At 49.8% G+C, this 15,229-nt stretch overlaps 1 protein-coding gene across 1 annotated transcript; it reads left to right on the plus strand.

The window, feature by feature from the left end:
* The first annotated feature begins 802 nt into the window (after positions 1-802).
* AGTRAP (angiotensin II receptor associated protein) lies at positions 803-10,249 on the plus strand. Its single transcript, XM_071575655.1, has 5 exons — positions 803-993; positions 6,196-6,230; positions 6,438-6,549; positions 7,107-7,305; positions 9,365-10,249. Exons 1-5 carry the CDS (start codon positions 967-969, stop codon positions 9,469-9,471), a joined length of 480 nt encoding a protein of 159 aa, XP_071431756.1. The 5' UTR covers positions 803-966; the 3' UTR covers positions 9,472-10,249.
* Positions 10,250-15,229: the final 4,980 nt, after the last annotated feature.

Below are 15,229 nucleotides of genomic sequence, written 5' to 3' on the forward strand. Positions count from 1 at the left end.
GCTCTGCAATGAAGCTCTGACCCTGCTCATCCCTTAGAGGCCCCATCTTTTCCTTAAGAATAAATAATGACAAGAAAGGAACCGACCTAGTCAGACATTGCAGTCTTGTACTGCAGACAAGTAAAGCACACATTGGGCAAGCAAGGGAGGGCTGGAGAGGTGTCATGCTGACTGCTGGAATCTGTTAGTGTATTGCCATGCAACTGGTGTGAACTGGGCAGGAAATGGCAAGGTACAGCTGAACTGTGTGGGGTTGGATTGGTCACATACCAACTCTCCCAGCTCTAACATGTAGCAAGCTCTCTTTCAGAATGAGAAATTTAGAACTTGTGATTTGAACTAGACTTGCATGCAAAGAATTCAGTCATCTAGTTCTAGAGAAAAATCTAGGGCCAAAGGAAGCCACTGAGTATCTGTTAGCCATTCCAGGCACTTGGCTGACCAAAGACCTTAACTTGGCTCAGCTGTTGGGTGACACAGCTGGGCACAGTCAGCACCTTGAAATTGCCTTTTTATTGGTGTTTATCAAGAGATCTTTGGTCATTCCTCAACTTTTGGTCACAGCACTGATGTGCACGGAAGTTTTCTCTTCCTGCAGAAAGCGGCAGAGTCCTATACACACATTAGCCCTCCTGGACACTGACTACAGCCCAGGTGTGTGTCTGGGGCTCGGCCGGGGCAGTGCCGTGTGCGGGGCTCGGCCGGGCTGGGGCGGTGTCCTGGGCGGGGCAGTGCCGTGTGCGGGACTCGGCCGGGCTGGGGCGGTGTCCTGGGCGGGGCAGTGCCGTGTGCGGGACTCGGCCGTGTGCGGGACTCGGCCGTGTCGGGGGCGGTGTCCTGTGCGGGACTCGGCCGTGTGCGGGACTCGGCCGTGTCCGGGGCGGTGTCGCGGCTCCGCCCGCCCCTCTCCCCTCGCGGCCCGGCCCAGCCCAGCCCAGCCCCGCGGTAGCCGAGCCGGGCGCTGCCATGGAGCTGCCGGCCGTCAGCCTCAAGGTAGGGCTGCCCGGCGGGTACGGGCCGGGGGGCTGGGGGGCTGCTGGGAGGGCTGCCGGGCTGGGGCGCTGCCGGGGGGCTGCAGGGGCATAGCTGGGCCGAGCCGAGCCGGGCCGGGCGCGGGGACACCGCGGGCAGCGCCGCTTCCATCGCTGCGCCTTCCCCTCCCCTTCGCTCCCCTCCGAGTTCTCTCTCCAGCCTTGTGCCCGATCCAGAGCCCGGCCCAGGCCCCGCTCGGGGCTGGGAAGGCCTCGCAGTAGGAAGAAGTGCTGTTTGTGAGCTTTTTTCGTCACGTGGGTGAACGCTGCGGGAGTTGTGAACGGCACGAGGCTGTGCCAGGTGGGGTCAGGTGGGATCTCGGGAAAGGCGCTGCCCCAGAGGGTGGTGGGCACTGAACAGGCTCCCCAAGGCTGGCAGAGTTTGAACAGCACTCTCAGGGTCAGGGTGGGATTGTTGGGGAGTGTGTGCAGGGCCAGGAGCTGGATCCGGTGATCCTGATGGCTCCCTGCCAGCTCAGCATACTCTGTGACTCTTGGCCATTAAACCCGCCAGGCAGTGACTCCAAGGTTCGCTGGGACTTCAGGGACATTGCCGGAGTGGCCAAGGTCTGGGCAGAGATGAGCTGGCTATTAACCAGAGCTCCTGAAGGTTTCCAGCTCAGCTGACCAGTTAAGCCCAAGATAAAACACTGCATGAGATCCTGAGCAGGCAAAGTTTGTGCTTGTCAGGCAAAGTACCTTCAAAAGATGAGCCTGCTTACTTTGGGGTTATCATCTGGTAGATAACTAAAATTGCCTCTCTGTTGGGGAAGGGGGGCTCCAGTTGAGGGCAATTTGGAATTTTCAGTGAATATCTGATAACCAGAGAAAGACGAAATAAGACTTAACTGCAGTTACATTTTTCCCTGCTGGGAGAAGCACATCCTTGTGGACAAGCTGCAGGATGCTAAAATCACATTTTTTTTTTTTGCTTTTGATGTGGGTGTTTGATGTTGAAGCCTTCCATGCTGCCAGACAGCTGACATTTTCCTCTGGTGTTTTTTTTCTTTCACATTTGCAGAGCTCTGAGATTTCTAGGTGTGTGTGCCCCTTTCCAGCTTCAGTGCTTGGTGTAACTTGTTTAACACAGCAAGTTTGAGGTGCTTCCTGTGGTTGAAGCTTTGCCCAGAGAGTGAAAGCGTCACTGATCACAGTCAGGTTTCTCTGGGTGTGAGCAGTGGCCTTGGAGCAGGCCTGGGGCGTGGGTGGGAGGAGAGGATTATCTCAGCTACCATTAGGAATTCAGCTTTGGACAGGAGGGCCTTCGTGGGGCTGTGCTGAATAAAAGCTTGGTCTTCATATAATGATGTTGCCTCCTTCTTACGAGTTCACCAAGAAGAGTAAATTCCCTTGTTAGAGACAAGGAAGCAAATGGATTTTTCAGGGCCTGGCTTGTGGGTTATATTCCATTCTGGAGACTTGCTGATACTTTGTTCTAACAAGTTGGGGCTATTGTGTTATTCCCAGGGCACTAGGAAGATGAAAAGATCTTGCCTTCTGCTTTGTCTTTTAACTTGGTTTGATTATTTTTTTCCCATGCTAAAACCACAGTGAAAACTAAGGGCATTGAATTTAAAAGTTTGCCAACACAAAATACGTGTTCTACCAGTTCTACCATGGGAGATGGAGATAGGGGAGCTGAAAAACAGACTCTTCTGTGAGTGAGTCACCGAGAGAACACAACTAAAATGTTGCTTTTCTTCTCTGATTTCAGACAAGCATTCCCCAATCTCCTCTTACTAGATAAGAGTGAGCTTGTCCTGGGCAAACTGTTTTCAGCACTAAAATTCCTTGTTGTTGAGTCTGGCAGTCCTGCTCTGGAACTGAAGAGCTGGACAGTAATAGTTGTACCTGTATCTTTGTACTGTTCCCAAGTTAGGGCCTGATTCCTTGAAAAATGCCATGAAAGTGGGAAAGTTTCTTGCTGAGAAAGGGCCTGGCAGTAACACCCAGTGCTGCTGTTCATTGGCATGAGCTGCTTACGGGTTCTGTGAGATTAGAAAGATGAGCCTCGTGATAGAAGCAGCTCCAAGCAAACTGCATGACTGGGCTGTGTTTGTGCCAGAATGTGGCAACATCTCAGCCTGGAGGCCTCACTTTAAGCTGCTTGCAGAGCTATAAAATCAGAGTAGCAGGCGGTGCCCTGGAGTGGCTGAGGAACACGCTCGGGAAACAGGATCTGCTGGCTCGGTTCTACCTAATGCTCAGCAACACACGTGGGAAGCAGCACAGCCCTACTTGTGCCATGGAAGCCTGACACCAGGGATCATTGCAATAATTATGGAGAGCCTCAAAATACAACGTTTGATCAAGCTTGGACAATGCCCTACAGTCTCTGTGCCTGGAAACACACCTTTGTGCTTAGGCATTTTTAAATGCTAGATCACAGAATCACAGAGTAGTAAGAGACCTCTGTCTGTCATCTGTTCCTCCTCCTGCTCAAAGCAAAGCAAACTGCAGTTGGATCAAACAGCTCAACTCAGAATTCAGCAGAGTGTTAAAACTCTCTAAGAACAGAGGCACAACAACCCTGTTGGCTGGCCTGGCCCACTGCCTGACCACTCTCATTATGGCTCTGTTACAATAATGAGCAGCATCCTCACAGGTGGCCACTCACACCTGTATTTTGGGTACTGTGTTCTCAGGTGAGTACGTCACTCACAGACTAGATGGGCTTACTCTAAAAAAAATAAAAATTTAGATAGAACAAGCAAATAATTGTAATTTGGAACCATGTAGTTTTTAACTATGTCAAAATTCAACCTCATGCTACGTTCTGTGCTGAAGCACATTTAAAAGAATTCCTGTTCCAAAGAGTTTTCCATCTAATGAGACCCAGGCAGACCCAGTCTCTTTTTATGCTTGGCAATTAGTTGCATCACATGCTGGGATTTGCAGAGGAGCCAGGAATTCCCCATAGCTCTCCCCAATTTCCACTGGGATGCTCCTAATCACATTGTCCTCATGCACAGAAGAGATGGGGACATGGGACCCACCTTTCTTGTTTTCTGCTCTCAGCTGTAGTTCAGGTCTTAGGAGTTATTTTCTCAAAAGAAAAAATGTGTGCCTGTCTTAGGTACAGACTTCAGTCCTTGAGCAGATGGAAAAGAATTAAATTCTCTTGCTGTTTTATCAAGAAACTGCCTACAAATTATCCAATCTCATGTAGTGACTGTATCTTTTCATTAACACTCTTTTCTGTGTTACAGCGTACCGAGACCACCAGCTAATTCCAACTGTCATGTAAATTGGACTAATAACCACGAAGGGAATATCTTGGTTTTATTTCAACAGTCCCCCATACTATCAGCCCTACATTACCTGACTTTGTGCTGATGACTAAACATACTTCATAGTTTAATAATTGCAATATTGATCTAGACAGCTTAAAAAAAAAGCCACTGCCTAATTATGTTAACTGGTGAGCCTTGAGGGGTCTTGTGGGTATGTGACATGCAATTAAATCCTACCTAATTAAGAATTTCCCTGATATTGTGATCGTCTCTTGAGTAAATGCTATTTGCATGTCTCCATTCTTATCCAGGAACATCTTGTATTTTACTGATTAGCAGTTTCTCCCTGGTCTCTGTGGTGCAATTTGGGAGAAGGGGAAGTTGGGGGTGGTGGTGAAGCATTTTGTAAGCTTTCATGAACAATTAAAAAAATTAATTAATAAATATCTGTCTAAGCAGCGTTTGAAGTTACAGCACAGTGTGGAGAGAGCTGAGCAGCTGTGCTGGGGCCCTGCAGTGAGGGAGGAGCAGGAGACAGTGGCACAGGGGCACTGTGGGGCAGAGCAGTGTGAGCCACAGGGCTGGGGCACCCCGGGGTCTCCCGGCTGGGCCTCGCTCCTGGCACAGCCTCACAGGTCAGACTCTCCTCCAGCAAGTAGTTTTGTGTTAAGGTAGAGCATGGATAGATGTTCTAAGTCAAGGAATGTAGCAGGATGTCAGTAGATTTTAATTATTTTTTTTTTAGTGTCTCAGTGCTCCTATCTGCACTCAGCTTTGCTGTGCCCACTGAGTAACTTATGCTTTTGCTGCTTCCTCATTTCACAGCTTTCTTTTTGAGTTTTTTTGGACAGGAGTGTGATTCAGAGGGGGTTTGGTAGTGGGGGGATTCTTTTTAGACTAAGGTCAGTAGAAATGCTAATTGGAGCCTTTCTCACAGCTAGAAAAGAATGAAAGAATGCCTGTGTCCCATGGATCCTCTGCCATGTCCAGGCTGCAGCCTTTCTGTGGTGGGGCTGTGGTAGAGCCCTTTGCCATATTCTTGTTTTCACAAATGTTTAGAGAGGGAATGTGAGACACCTCCCTTTGCTGGACTGGCCAGCAGGCTCTGAAGTGAGTGAGCACATGGATGTGGATGTAGAAAAAGCATCAAGTGATACTCTGTTGTTCCCATTTGCTGTCTGAATACACATGTAGAGTGTGTCTCCTTGGTTACAGAAATGTGCCAGTGAAGAGAATCCTTGTGTCAGTTGTTAAAGTGCAATCCTTTCTTCTTGGGTTTGTCCTCTTGAGCACAAGGATCAGATAATTAAGACATGTGCACAGGACAGAATTTGTGACTGCATTATCTCATTGCTGTTCAGGGCACTGTTGGCATTTGGGCCTGGTGGCTTCACCAGGAGTGAGAAGAGCTGTGTGCTGGGACAGGATCAGGTTCCTGGAGCCCTGGAAGGTGCCTTTGGGTCTGTTAGTGCTGCAGTGGGGTTGGACCCCTGTTCTGAACAAACTGGAAGGAGCTCAAACGAGGATGGGAGCTGCAGGTGTGACTATCCATGGATCTCCTGGTGATGGGATGCCAGATGGGTCATGTATAAACTGTGCTAGCATAGTGTGAGTCAGATTGCCTGGCCTGTGCAAACTCTTCTGGAGTTCCAAAATCAATACCCATTTAGAAAAGACTAAGTGGGCCCCAAATCAGCTGCTGACAGAGATGACAACAAGAATGAACGACTGCAGTGCAGCACCACAGGAGATACTCAGCAACAGAAGCAGAGACAAATGGGTTTGTCTTCACTGTCCCAGTTGCCTCACCAGCTCTCTGCCCTGGTTCATGGCTCCAGGGCTCTCTTCCAGACGAGACTGTGTCATTTCATGTTGATCCTCCCAGGGTTCTCCCAACTTGCTGACCTGTCTTCCTCTGGTTTTGTTCACAGGCCATCATTCTGGTGCACTGGCTGCTCACAGTGTGGTGAGTGATGGGTGCCTGGCCTGGGTGAGAAGAGGGTATCCTTCAAACTGGGAATGGGACATTCTTGGGGAACCAGCACTCTGTGTCTGCCTCTGGGCAAGAAGATCTAAATCTAAGAGTGAGGTGTTGGTGTGGGAACAGGGATGAGCACTGACTGTTGCAGACTAATTGTGAATTTGGTCTGGGATTTTCTGTCTTGTTTGGCAGGGGATGCATGAATTACATGTTGCCAGCCTCCTATGCCTGGGGAAATTTCAGTGTCCTTGCACTGGGGATCTGGGCCATCGTGCAGCGAGACTCCCTTGATGCCATTGTGATGGTGAGTGGGGGGTATTGCCCTCCCAGGCCCCTCAGGGAGAGGGTGGAGGGCAGAGCCTTTGAGCCAGTGATGATTTTCAGCTGTTCCCAGTACAGCAGTGAACAACTCAATTCTCTGTTTGGGTGGGTTTGGTTTTTTAAAAGTGTATAAATCTGTAAGCTCTGTGAACCATGGTGAGACATTCACTATCAATTGTTTTTCTTCTCAGAGATGAACATACGTGATTTTTGCTTTTTTTTACCTGCAGTTGTGACTTGCAATGCCAGAGGAGGATTGGAAGTGTTTAATATGCTTGTGTGGAGGGGCTTCATAAAACCCTTCTCTGAACATTAAAAAGATTGGCAAACAATGTTAAATAATGCACAAAATACAAGATCATTCATGTAGGAGTATCTGTCTACCTGGGGCAGTGTCAGGAGTTCACCATGTGTGATCCTGGGGTGAGGGATGGTTGTGTGAACACAGATCCCACAGGAGGCAGGTTCTGTCACTGACTGTCCCTTCTGGTGGTTAAACCCCTGTCCTGTTCATGTCCCGTTCTCTCTCCCTGTTTGCAGTTCCTGACTGGCCTGGTGCTCACAGTCCTCACAGACATCATTCACATCTCTGTCTTCTACCCTGGCCACGACCACCTGGGGAACACGAGCCGTTTCAGCATGGGCATGGCCATCCTCAGCCTCCTGCTCAAGCCCCTGTCCTGCTCTCTGGTGTACCGGATGTACCGGGAGCGTGGGGGAGAGTACACCTTCAACATCGGTACGGTGTCTCCTCTGCCTCCGTGTCCCTGTGGGCCTTCCCCTCGGCTGCCGAGGGCTCTGCCTGGCATTTGGACCCTTCAGCCTGAGCCCTGGGCAGCAGGATTCTGCCCCCATTTCAGTGGGGTGCTTTTGCTCTCTCTTGCTCCCATCTGTTCTCCAATTTTGTGATTCTGGTGTGTCTTTGGCCTTAAATTTTTCTTTCTCTCTCTTCCCATGCAGACCTGGAGTCCTTGTCTGACAGCCACTTTGCCCACAATGGTACTGTGAGAGGCCTGTCCTCTCCCTCCTCTTGCATTTCTCTGTGCATGTTGGAAGTCTTTGGGTGTCATCTCTTTGCCAATCCTTTTTTTTGCTTCTGGGGAAAAGTAGAGGCAGTATCTCCTCTAGCTGGGTTATGCATGAGAGAAAAATAAGCTGGATTTCTATCTCCAAGCTTTCTGGGGCCTCACATTTGATTTGGTTTGGACCTCCTCACCCAGAGAAAGGGACTAGTGTTTATTTACCTCATGGGGCTTTGCCTGGAGACACTTTTTTCTCCTGGTTGTACTTGTTAATGATGATGTGGCAGCCTTGCCAGAGAGAATGGCTGTGGCTGGATGTTCTGGGTCTGAGCTTTGCCAAGTGTGCCTGGTGGTAGTTCATGCCTGGACAGCTGCCAGGGGTTGTTTGTTGTCTGGGAGTTCATGCTGGCAAAACCAGCAGCCTGGCACAGCTCTGTTTGGCATCCTGAGAAGGCTGTGCAGGACAGAGGGTGGTGTAACTGCATTACAGTGTTTGGAAGCTGTCACTTGTGCTGCTTGGGTGTTAGCAAGGATCTCTCTTCTGTGAAAGGGTGGATACCTGCCCAGGAGGAAAAGCCATGGAAGGAACCAAACTGTGGCTTGGGGCACTGTGTGCCATTTGCTAGTGCAGTGTGAATGGCTTCTGTGCCAGCTACTTGTGAAAATCCAGACAGGTGTGTCTTACCTGGCTCAGGAGGCCAGTGAGTCACCTGAAGTGTCTCCTTCTGGGCCATGTTTGTGCCAGTTTTTTTTGGCTGCTCGCTGTGCTCGTCGTCATTGGGATTTGACATGTGTGTTCCATGGAAAGTGTAGGTATCATTGAGGAGTTTGTCCTTTTGCTTGGAGTGTGGGAGGATTCCTTTTCAACCACACTATCCCAGACTAGGCATGAGTCTCCTCTCAGGCACAGGTGGAAATTCAGACATGTTGTATTTCGTATCCTCTCCTGAACTCTCTTTCTCACAAAATTTTCAGTACAGTGTTCTGTGCTTTTGTGTTGAATTTGCTTGACAAATTTCTTCTCATTTCCCTACTGGCTGGAATTTTCCTTCTGAACCTAGCAGTGTTGCTTTTTATCTAGTCTGCTGTGTCTCATTTTCTCTCCACACAAAATCCCTTTCTGTTGCTTGGCAGCCTCTCTGCTGCTTGGAATAAACCCCTCATATGGTTTGGTGCCTACCTGTGATGCACATTGATTTCTAGCCATGGCAGATGCCAAGCCCATCAATAAAGATCTGTCCATGCACATTCTCTCTCTCTTTCCCTGCTCATCCCTGGGACAGTAGCATGATTTTGTACAGACAAATTGTTCACAGTGCAGTTGGGGGCACTGCTGGATTCAGATTTAGTGCTGTGGTGAGCACACTGCACCGCTGGGCAGAGTGGCTGCTCCGGGATGACCCATGCCCTTCAGTCTGTGCTGTCAGCTGGCCGTGGTTCCTGCTGCTTCTGGCTTTGTTCATTTTTCTGTGAGCTCTCACACACCTGTCTGGCTGTTACAGGGACCTGCTATGCTGCAGTGGGGTGTTGTGGGGCTTGCTTTGCACACAGCCATGTGGCTACCAAGTTGGCAAGGAATGAAGAGGCATGTTCAAGTGCATTAGTGTCCCTTGGCTGGAAGGATGAGTTTATTACCTGTGCAGTGAGGATCCCAGAGGGCAGGAGCTGGTAGAGCAGCTAATGTGGAGTGCTCCTGAGCTGCTGATTTTGTGTAGAGCGTTCAGTTCTTGTACTTTTGCCTTGTCCCCAAGTTTATTCTCTTCCATGTCCACCCAGGTGTCAGCAGTGCCGGCCAGGATCGCAGCACCTACGAGCCCATTGATCAGCCAGAGGCCCCTCCACAGTGGCCTCCCCCGGGCAAGACAGCCCAGCCACCCTACTGAGGCACCTGGGACCCAGAATGGACACTGCCCTCACCCAGCCAAGGCTCCTGCTCTTCCTCTGCCTTTCTCATGGAGCAGCACCTGCTGCTGAGCACACAGGGCAGGACCTGATCCGTTTTTGCCTCCCTGAGGGTTGGGCAGATGGACTCCCACAGTAAGTCCCGAAGATCTTGGAGGTGTCACATGAAGTGCTGTGACTCACTGTAATCCCACTATCTCCTTTCCTCCTAAATCCCTCCTCAGGATGTGTCACTGGATGCACCTTCTTCAGTCTTCCAAGTCTTGCATTGTGCATCCTCTTTGTTGTAAGGGAACCACTAAAGTACCCCTGGACAAACTGCCTTTGAAAGCCTTATGGACTGTCCTTGAACAATACAGTGTAGCCTGCTGTTATGCAGATGTATTTCCAGAAAACATCTGGAGTTCTCCAGAGCTGTTTTTGATGGTGTTATTTAACAAAGATTTATGGCCTCCTAAGATGTGTAACTCCCTGTGCTAGCTGTGGTTTGCACAAAGCTGGGCTTCGTGTAAAATGCTCTTACTGGGCCAGTGCTTGTGCTCCCAGCATCTGGGCTTGGGTTTTATTGACAGCTGCTTTTATGCAAGTTGAATGTCCTTCAGGATACTTAAAATGACTGTTCAATGTAGGTTATAGATACTTTGTGCCTTGAAATGTCCTTTTGCCTTCAGCTGCCTGTCTTAACAGAACTTGAAATGTTACATTTTTCTAAGAAAACTATAAAATGAACACAGTTTTTCTGTGTTAGAAAAAGTTAAACTTGTCACTTATGTCTTATTTGAAAAAGTAGCTGTTCCTGAGTGTTTGGGACTGTAGCCAGGCAGTCTGGGGGGGTCATTATGGGGAAAAGGTCTACAGGGCTCTGATGGCTTTTAGTCTAAGCTTTGCTCTGCCATTTAGTGGGTGCTGCTTGTAAATATGTGGGTGGGAAGGTGGGCTAAGTAAAATGGGGACTGGGGAAAGGAAAAAATGGGTTTATTTACACTGCAGAGGTGATCTCTGCTCTGCACAATAACTCTGCCCTGCTGTAGCTTTCAGGTAAAATTCTAAACCAAGCAAAACCCCAGAAACAAATGAACAAACTAATTTCTACAGGATTCTTTTACAGAAGGAAGATTCTGTCAGCTTTGGCAGAATTTTAGTGCTAGGAAGATCTGTGTTTTTCTGAAGCTGGTTCATTTTCAAAGTTTACATCTGTTGTTCTGCAGTTGCATTGCTCTTGACAAGACCTGCTGCTGTGTTGATTCTTCAGTGACCACGAGCCCTGTTAACTTTGTTGTAACCTGCAGAACCATGCCATTTGTGTTCTTAAAACCAGGCAGTTTTCTCCCAGCTTTGCTCACTTTAAACACAAGAGATGCTTCCCCTGCTCTGCTGCACAAGCACCACAGTGACCTGTCTGGGTTCCTGGACCTCCATCTCTGATACTTGGACCAAGCACGTGGTAAATGCCATAAAAGTGTCATATTTGGGTTTACTCTCCTGGGATGGGTGTTGTACATTCATTTTTCAAGCTGCCATGCAACAGAGCCCAGGAATGGGAATCTGTCTGTTCTTGTGATCAGATGGGAAAGAAGGAATAGGTAGGCAGAAATTTCTGGGGCTTGTGGAGTTGCACAGCATTTATGTTAATGGTTTTTTCAGCTCTTTGGAACTGCAGAGATCCCTGAATAATGCATTTAAACACTCAGGTTTTTTCTTCCCTAGGCCAGTGAACCACAGACTGAAAATCACTGCTTTAAATGCAGTGGTTTTGGGGCATTTGCACAGTCAGTTGTGTGTAGTGAGGCCTTCCCAGCCATTCTCCACTGGACATTACCCACAGAGCTGCCCCTCTGGAGTTGGCACATCGGGGAGCTCAGGGGACAGGAGTGACATGAGTGCTCTGAGGAGACCTGTTTGGGGCAGTAAATCAGACAGTGGTAACAAAACACGTGCCTGTGCAGGCTCTGGAGGAGCAGAGTGTGTGTACCTGGCTCGGGGTGTGAGGGGTCCGTGTGGCTGCCGTGATGGGGCCTGGCCCGGGCCGATCGCGGGGCTGCTCCTCACCCGGACGGGACAGACAGCTCCGTGCTCCGCTCGGTTGGGCTTCGCTGTGTCTGTTCCAAATGCCGTGCCCGGGCTGTGGGCGGCGAGGGCAGTCCCGGGGCTCCCTCAGCCCTCGCCGGGGCCGGGGTGGCAGCAGCAGGAGGACATATCGCCTGTGCTGAGGCGCCGCGGGACGGCCCGGCCCGGCCCGGCCCGGCCATGCTCAGCCGCGGCCGGAGCGGCTTTGGCGGGGCCATCTGCGCTGAGCACAGCGCTTATCTCGGGATAAGCCGCTTACGGAGCCTCGGCCGGAGCGGGGACCGGGCGCCCGGCGCGACACGGCGGGTCGTGCCCGCCAAGGAGGGGCTGCCACAGGCGCAGGGCCCGGCCCGGAGAGGCCGGTGGTGACCGCCAGAGAGTGAGTGAGTGCCCAGGAGGAGCGTGGGGCCATCGGGGTGCGGATGGGCCTGGGCAGGGGCTGCCACCGCCGGGGGAGGGGACAGAGGCAGGTGAGGGCACAGCGCCTGTGCCGGTGTCCGCGGGCAGGGGATCCGCCGGTGTCCGCGGGCAGGGGATCCGCCGGTGGCAGTGCAGGGATCCGCCGGTGGCAGTGGCAGTGCCAGCCCCGGTGGGCTGGGGACGCTCAGCCGTGGGCACAGCCCGTTCTGTGCAGCTGAGCTGGGACCCGGCGCCGCTCCCAGCGCCGAGTGTGGAGGGATCGCCTCGGTCTGCAGGGACAGGACGAGCATGGTCTGTGCAGCGCCTCAGTGTTTACTGTGGGTCTGGCATTGTTACCATTCTGCTGAAACGGCATCCACTTGAAAGGGCTTCATCATTAACTGTGCGATTTACTTCCTTTTGCTCATAACAACAGAAAGAACTTGATCATCTTTGCTTAATTGGATTTGTTTCAGGGTTTAGTGCATTGGTGTGATGCTGTGAAGAGTTTATATAGTAAGCATGTGTTAAATGTTTTAGTTGGACATAAAAACTAATCTGAAATCCATTGGTCATGGATTTTGCCACAGAATGTGATGTTTGCCTTGAATGTCTCTTTTGGCCATGGGAGTTTTTAAAAAGCACTTCATGACCTCGTGTTGTTCTTTAAGGAAGATGAAGTACTGCTTAGAAGTAGTTATGGGTAAAGTCCTGAATGGCGATTTTGGGAAAGCAGACAAACATGATCTTTAAAGGATGCTGTTTCTTCTGGATCTCAGTGAGACTGAAATTAGAAATGGGTGAGGTGAAGGACACCACCTGAAATAACCACAGCAATGTGGTAAGAACCTGGTACCTGCCAGAAAGAACTGAAATGGAGAGCTAAAAAGTGACACGAGTTACCAAAGCAAATGGGTTAGGTCCAAGTTCTTGAGCATAAAGTAGTCCAGAGCTGGGTGTTCACAGAGCAAAACAGCACTGCTAAAGATGGTGGTTTCATGTCCTTTCACAGTTTAAATCCTTTGTAACACCCTTTTGTGATACTTTGCTTGTTGACTGTTTATTCCTGGGATGCAGGGAGTGCTTCCATGAACACCAGTCCGCTGCACTTGGTGGTTCTGCTCAGGCAGTGATGGGCACCCCGAGGAAGGCAGCTGTGCTGTGTTCACTCTGTAGCTGCCAACTCCTACTTCTCTGAAAAAATAATGGCATCTCTCTGTTCCTGGCACCCTCGGTGATGAATGAAAGGCAGGAGCAGCAGTTCCCAGGGATAATTGCAACACTGCCTGTCCCCTGCTGCTTCAGGAGTTGAGTTTGCTCCCGGTTTGTGGTGATTACTGGAGGAGTTTGCATGGGAGAGGGACAAGTGGGCTGTTAAAAACAAGGATAACTGAGGCTCAAACACTTCCTTGGAAGAGAATGCGATAAACACAGTTTGGAAACAGAGTGCAATTTGACAGGAGGCTTTCTGGGATTAGAGTGTGTTTGAGAAAGACAATGGGCATTGATTTCATAGGCCGTGCTGTCTCTTTTCAAAGTGACTAGGGATTTTAACATGATAGAGGTGCATGTGTCTTTATACAATACCATTTTCACTTCTTGAAAGAGAGGTGGAAAAGAATGGTGGTTAGAATGACAGTGATTGACAACTTGCTTTTAAAATTTGAGGGAATGAAAGCACAGTCCCCTCAAATTGCACTTACCTGTTAGAAGCAACTTGGGAGTTTGTTCTCAGAATGAGTGTTAGATGTATAACCATCAGACTTAGTGGCTAGACTGCAAATTAGGCTTCCCAGCTATGCTATGACTGTTCCAGTTGAGGGTTCTCTGGGTGTGTAACCATGCTTTCATCCTTTGGTATGGACAAGAAGAAATTGGTCTGTAGAGCCTTGAACCTTTGCAGGGCTGTAACATGATACATGACAAATTTTCACTTGTTAAGCAGTGAAGGAGTACCTTAAGTTGAGGCCTTACCTCTCCCTGGAGAAAATGCAGTATAGAGGAGATCAGAGCTGATTTTCCCATCAGTGAAGAGGGGTAAGCATTGTTCTCCAGCTGGAACCATGTTGCTCTGACTTCTGTGAAAACGTTTTCTTTCAGACCTGTTCTTGCTTGGTGTCATGTAGATCTGGTGAGACTAAAGCCTTCAGGAAAAGCTGCTGCACTCTCCTTTGTCATGGCAGCAGGATGATTCTGCCTTGCTAGCAACAAGTTCTTTTTGAGGCTGCAGGTGCATAATGCTGGAAGTCTTTTGTTTTCCAGGTTTTTTCTTGGGAACGAATCTGTCCCTTTTGATCATTCCTGCTCTGCCAGACATGATTGTCTGCTGAGAAACAGGAAGGGAGTAGTGACTGTAACAATTGGGGAACTGAGGCTGGTGGATCAGAGACAAGGAATTCACAAGGAAAGTACCCAAAGCCTCTGGCAAACCAGGCAAGATGTGATGGGAAATACACATGCTCCTTTGTTTATATTTCTTCTTCTTTTTCTTCAGAGCAAAGAAACATTCAGAAGAACGAGAATTTTGATCTGTATTGGGCACTAGAAGCCAAGTAGACATTCCTCATGCCTGGCTTGAGGCTGCAGCTCCGTGTAAGCCCAGGCAGACAGCAGGAGGAGGCTGGTTGTGTCCCACACCTCTCAGCTGGGAAGAGTCTGAGGCAGACTAATCTCTCCTGCCCTTCTCAGCCGTTCAGGACACTGCCACTCAGTTTGCAGTTTCTGCTTGCTGCAGCACAGTAATCTCTGCTCTAGCTGTAGCACAAATGTGTGCCCCACAGGAGTCCCCATCCTGATTTGTCAGTGCTCCCTGCTGTCAGTCTCCCTCACACCTTGAGGCCTGGCCTTTCGAAGGGAGGAGGGAGAGTATTGACTTTCCTCCCCACCACCATCAGGAGGCAAAGGCAGCTGGTCCCTGCTCCACACACACTGCTTGTCATTGCTATTCACAAAGTAGGAACAAGAATAGTGACAATCCAGTGGGAAAACCAACAGCCTCAGCCTCCTGCTGCCTCTTGTATGGATCCTGTGAACCCTTCACTGCTCAGTGCATGTTTGTCATCTCGTACTGCGGATCCCCCTCTTGGACATGAGTTAGGGGGGTGTCCCTCTTCAAGGAGCCCAAGTGAAAGTGTGAACACTTGTCCGAGTTCAGCCCTGACCTTGGGGGAGCTCGATCCATCTGGTTTGGACTCCTTTCAGTCTCTTTTGGAGTCCTCACAGATCTCTGCTAGGTTGTACTGTTCAATCCAGAGGCTTAAGCAAGAAGAGGCT

Source organism: Pithys albifrons, chromosome 22 (assembly GCF_047495875.1).
Source record: "Pithys albifrons albifrons isolate INPA30051 chromosome 22, PitAlb_v1, whole genome shotgun sequence".
Taxonomy (NCBI): Eukaryota; Metazoa; Chordata; class Aves; order Passeriformes; family Thamnophilidae; genus Pithys; species Pithys albifrons.

What these genes read in the sequence shown, in the direction of transcription:
- AGTRAP (XM_071575655.1), top strand. Translation starts at nt 967, where the DNA reads ATGGAGCTGCCGGCCGTCAGCCTCAAG. An exon ending in TGCCGGCCGTCAGCCTCAAG is followed by an intron (nt 994 to 6,195) that starts GTAGGGCTGCCC and finishes TTTTGTTCACAG; the next exon opens with GCCATCATTCTGGTGCACTG. An exon ending in CCCTTGATGCCATTGTGATG is followed by an intron (nt 6,550 to 7,106) that starts GTGAGTGGGGGG and finishes CCCTGTTTGCAG; the next exon opens with TTCCTGACTGGCCTGGTGCT.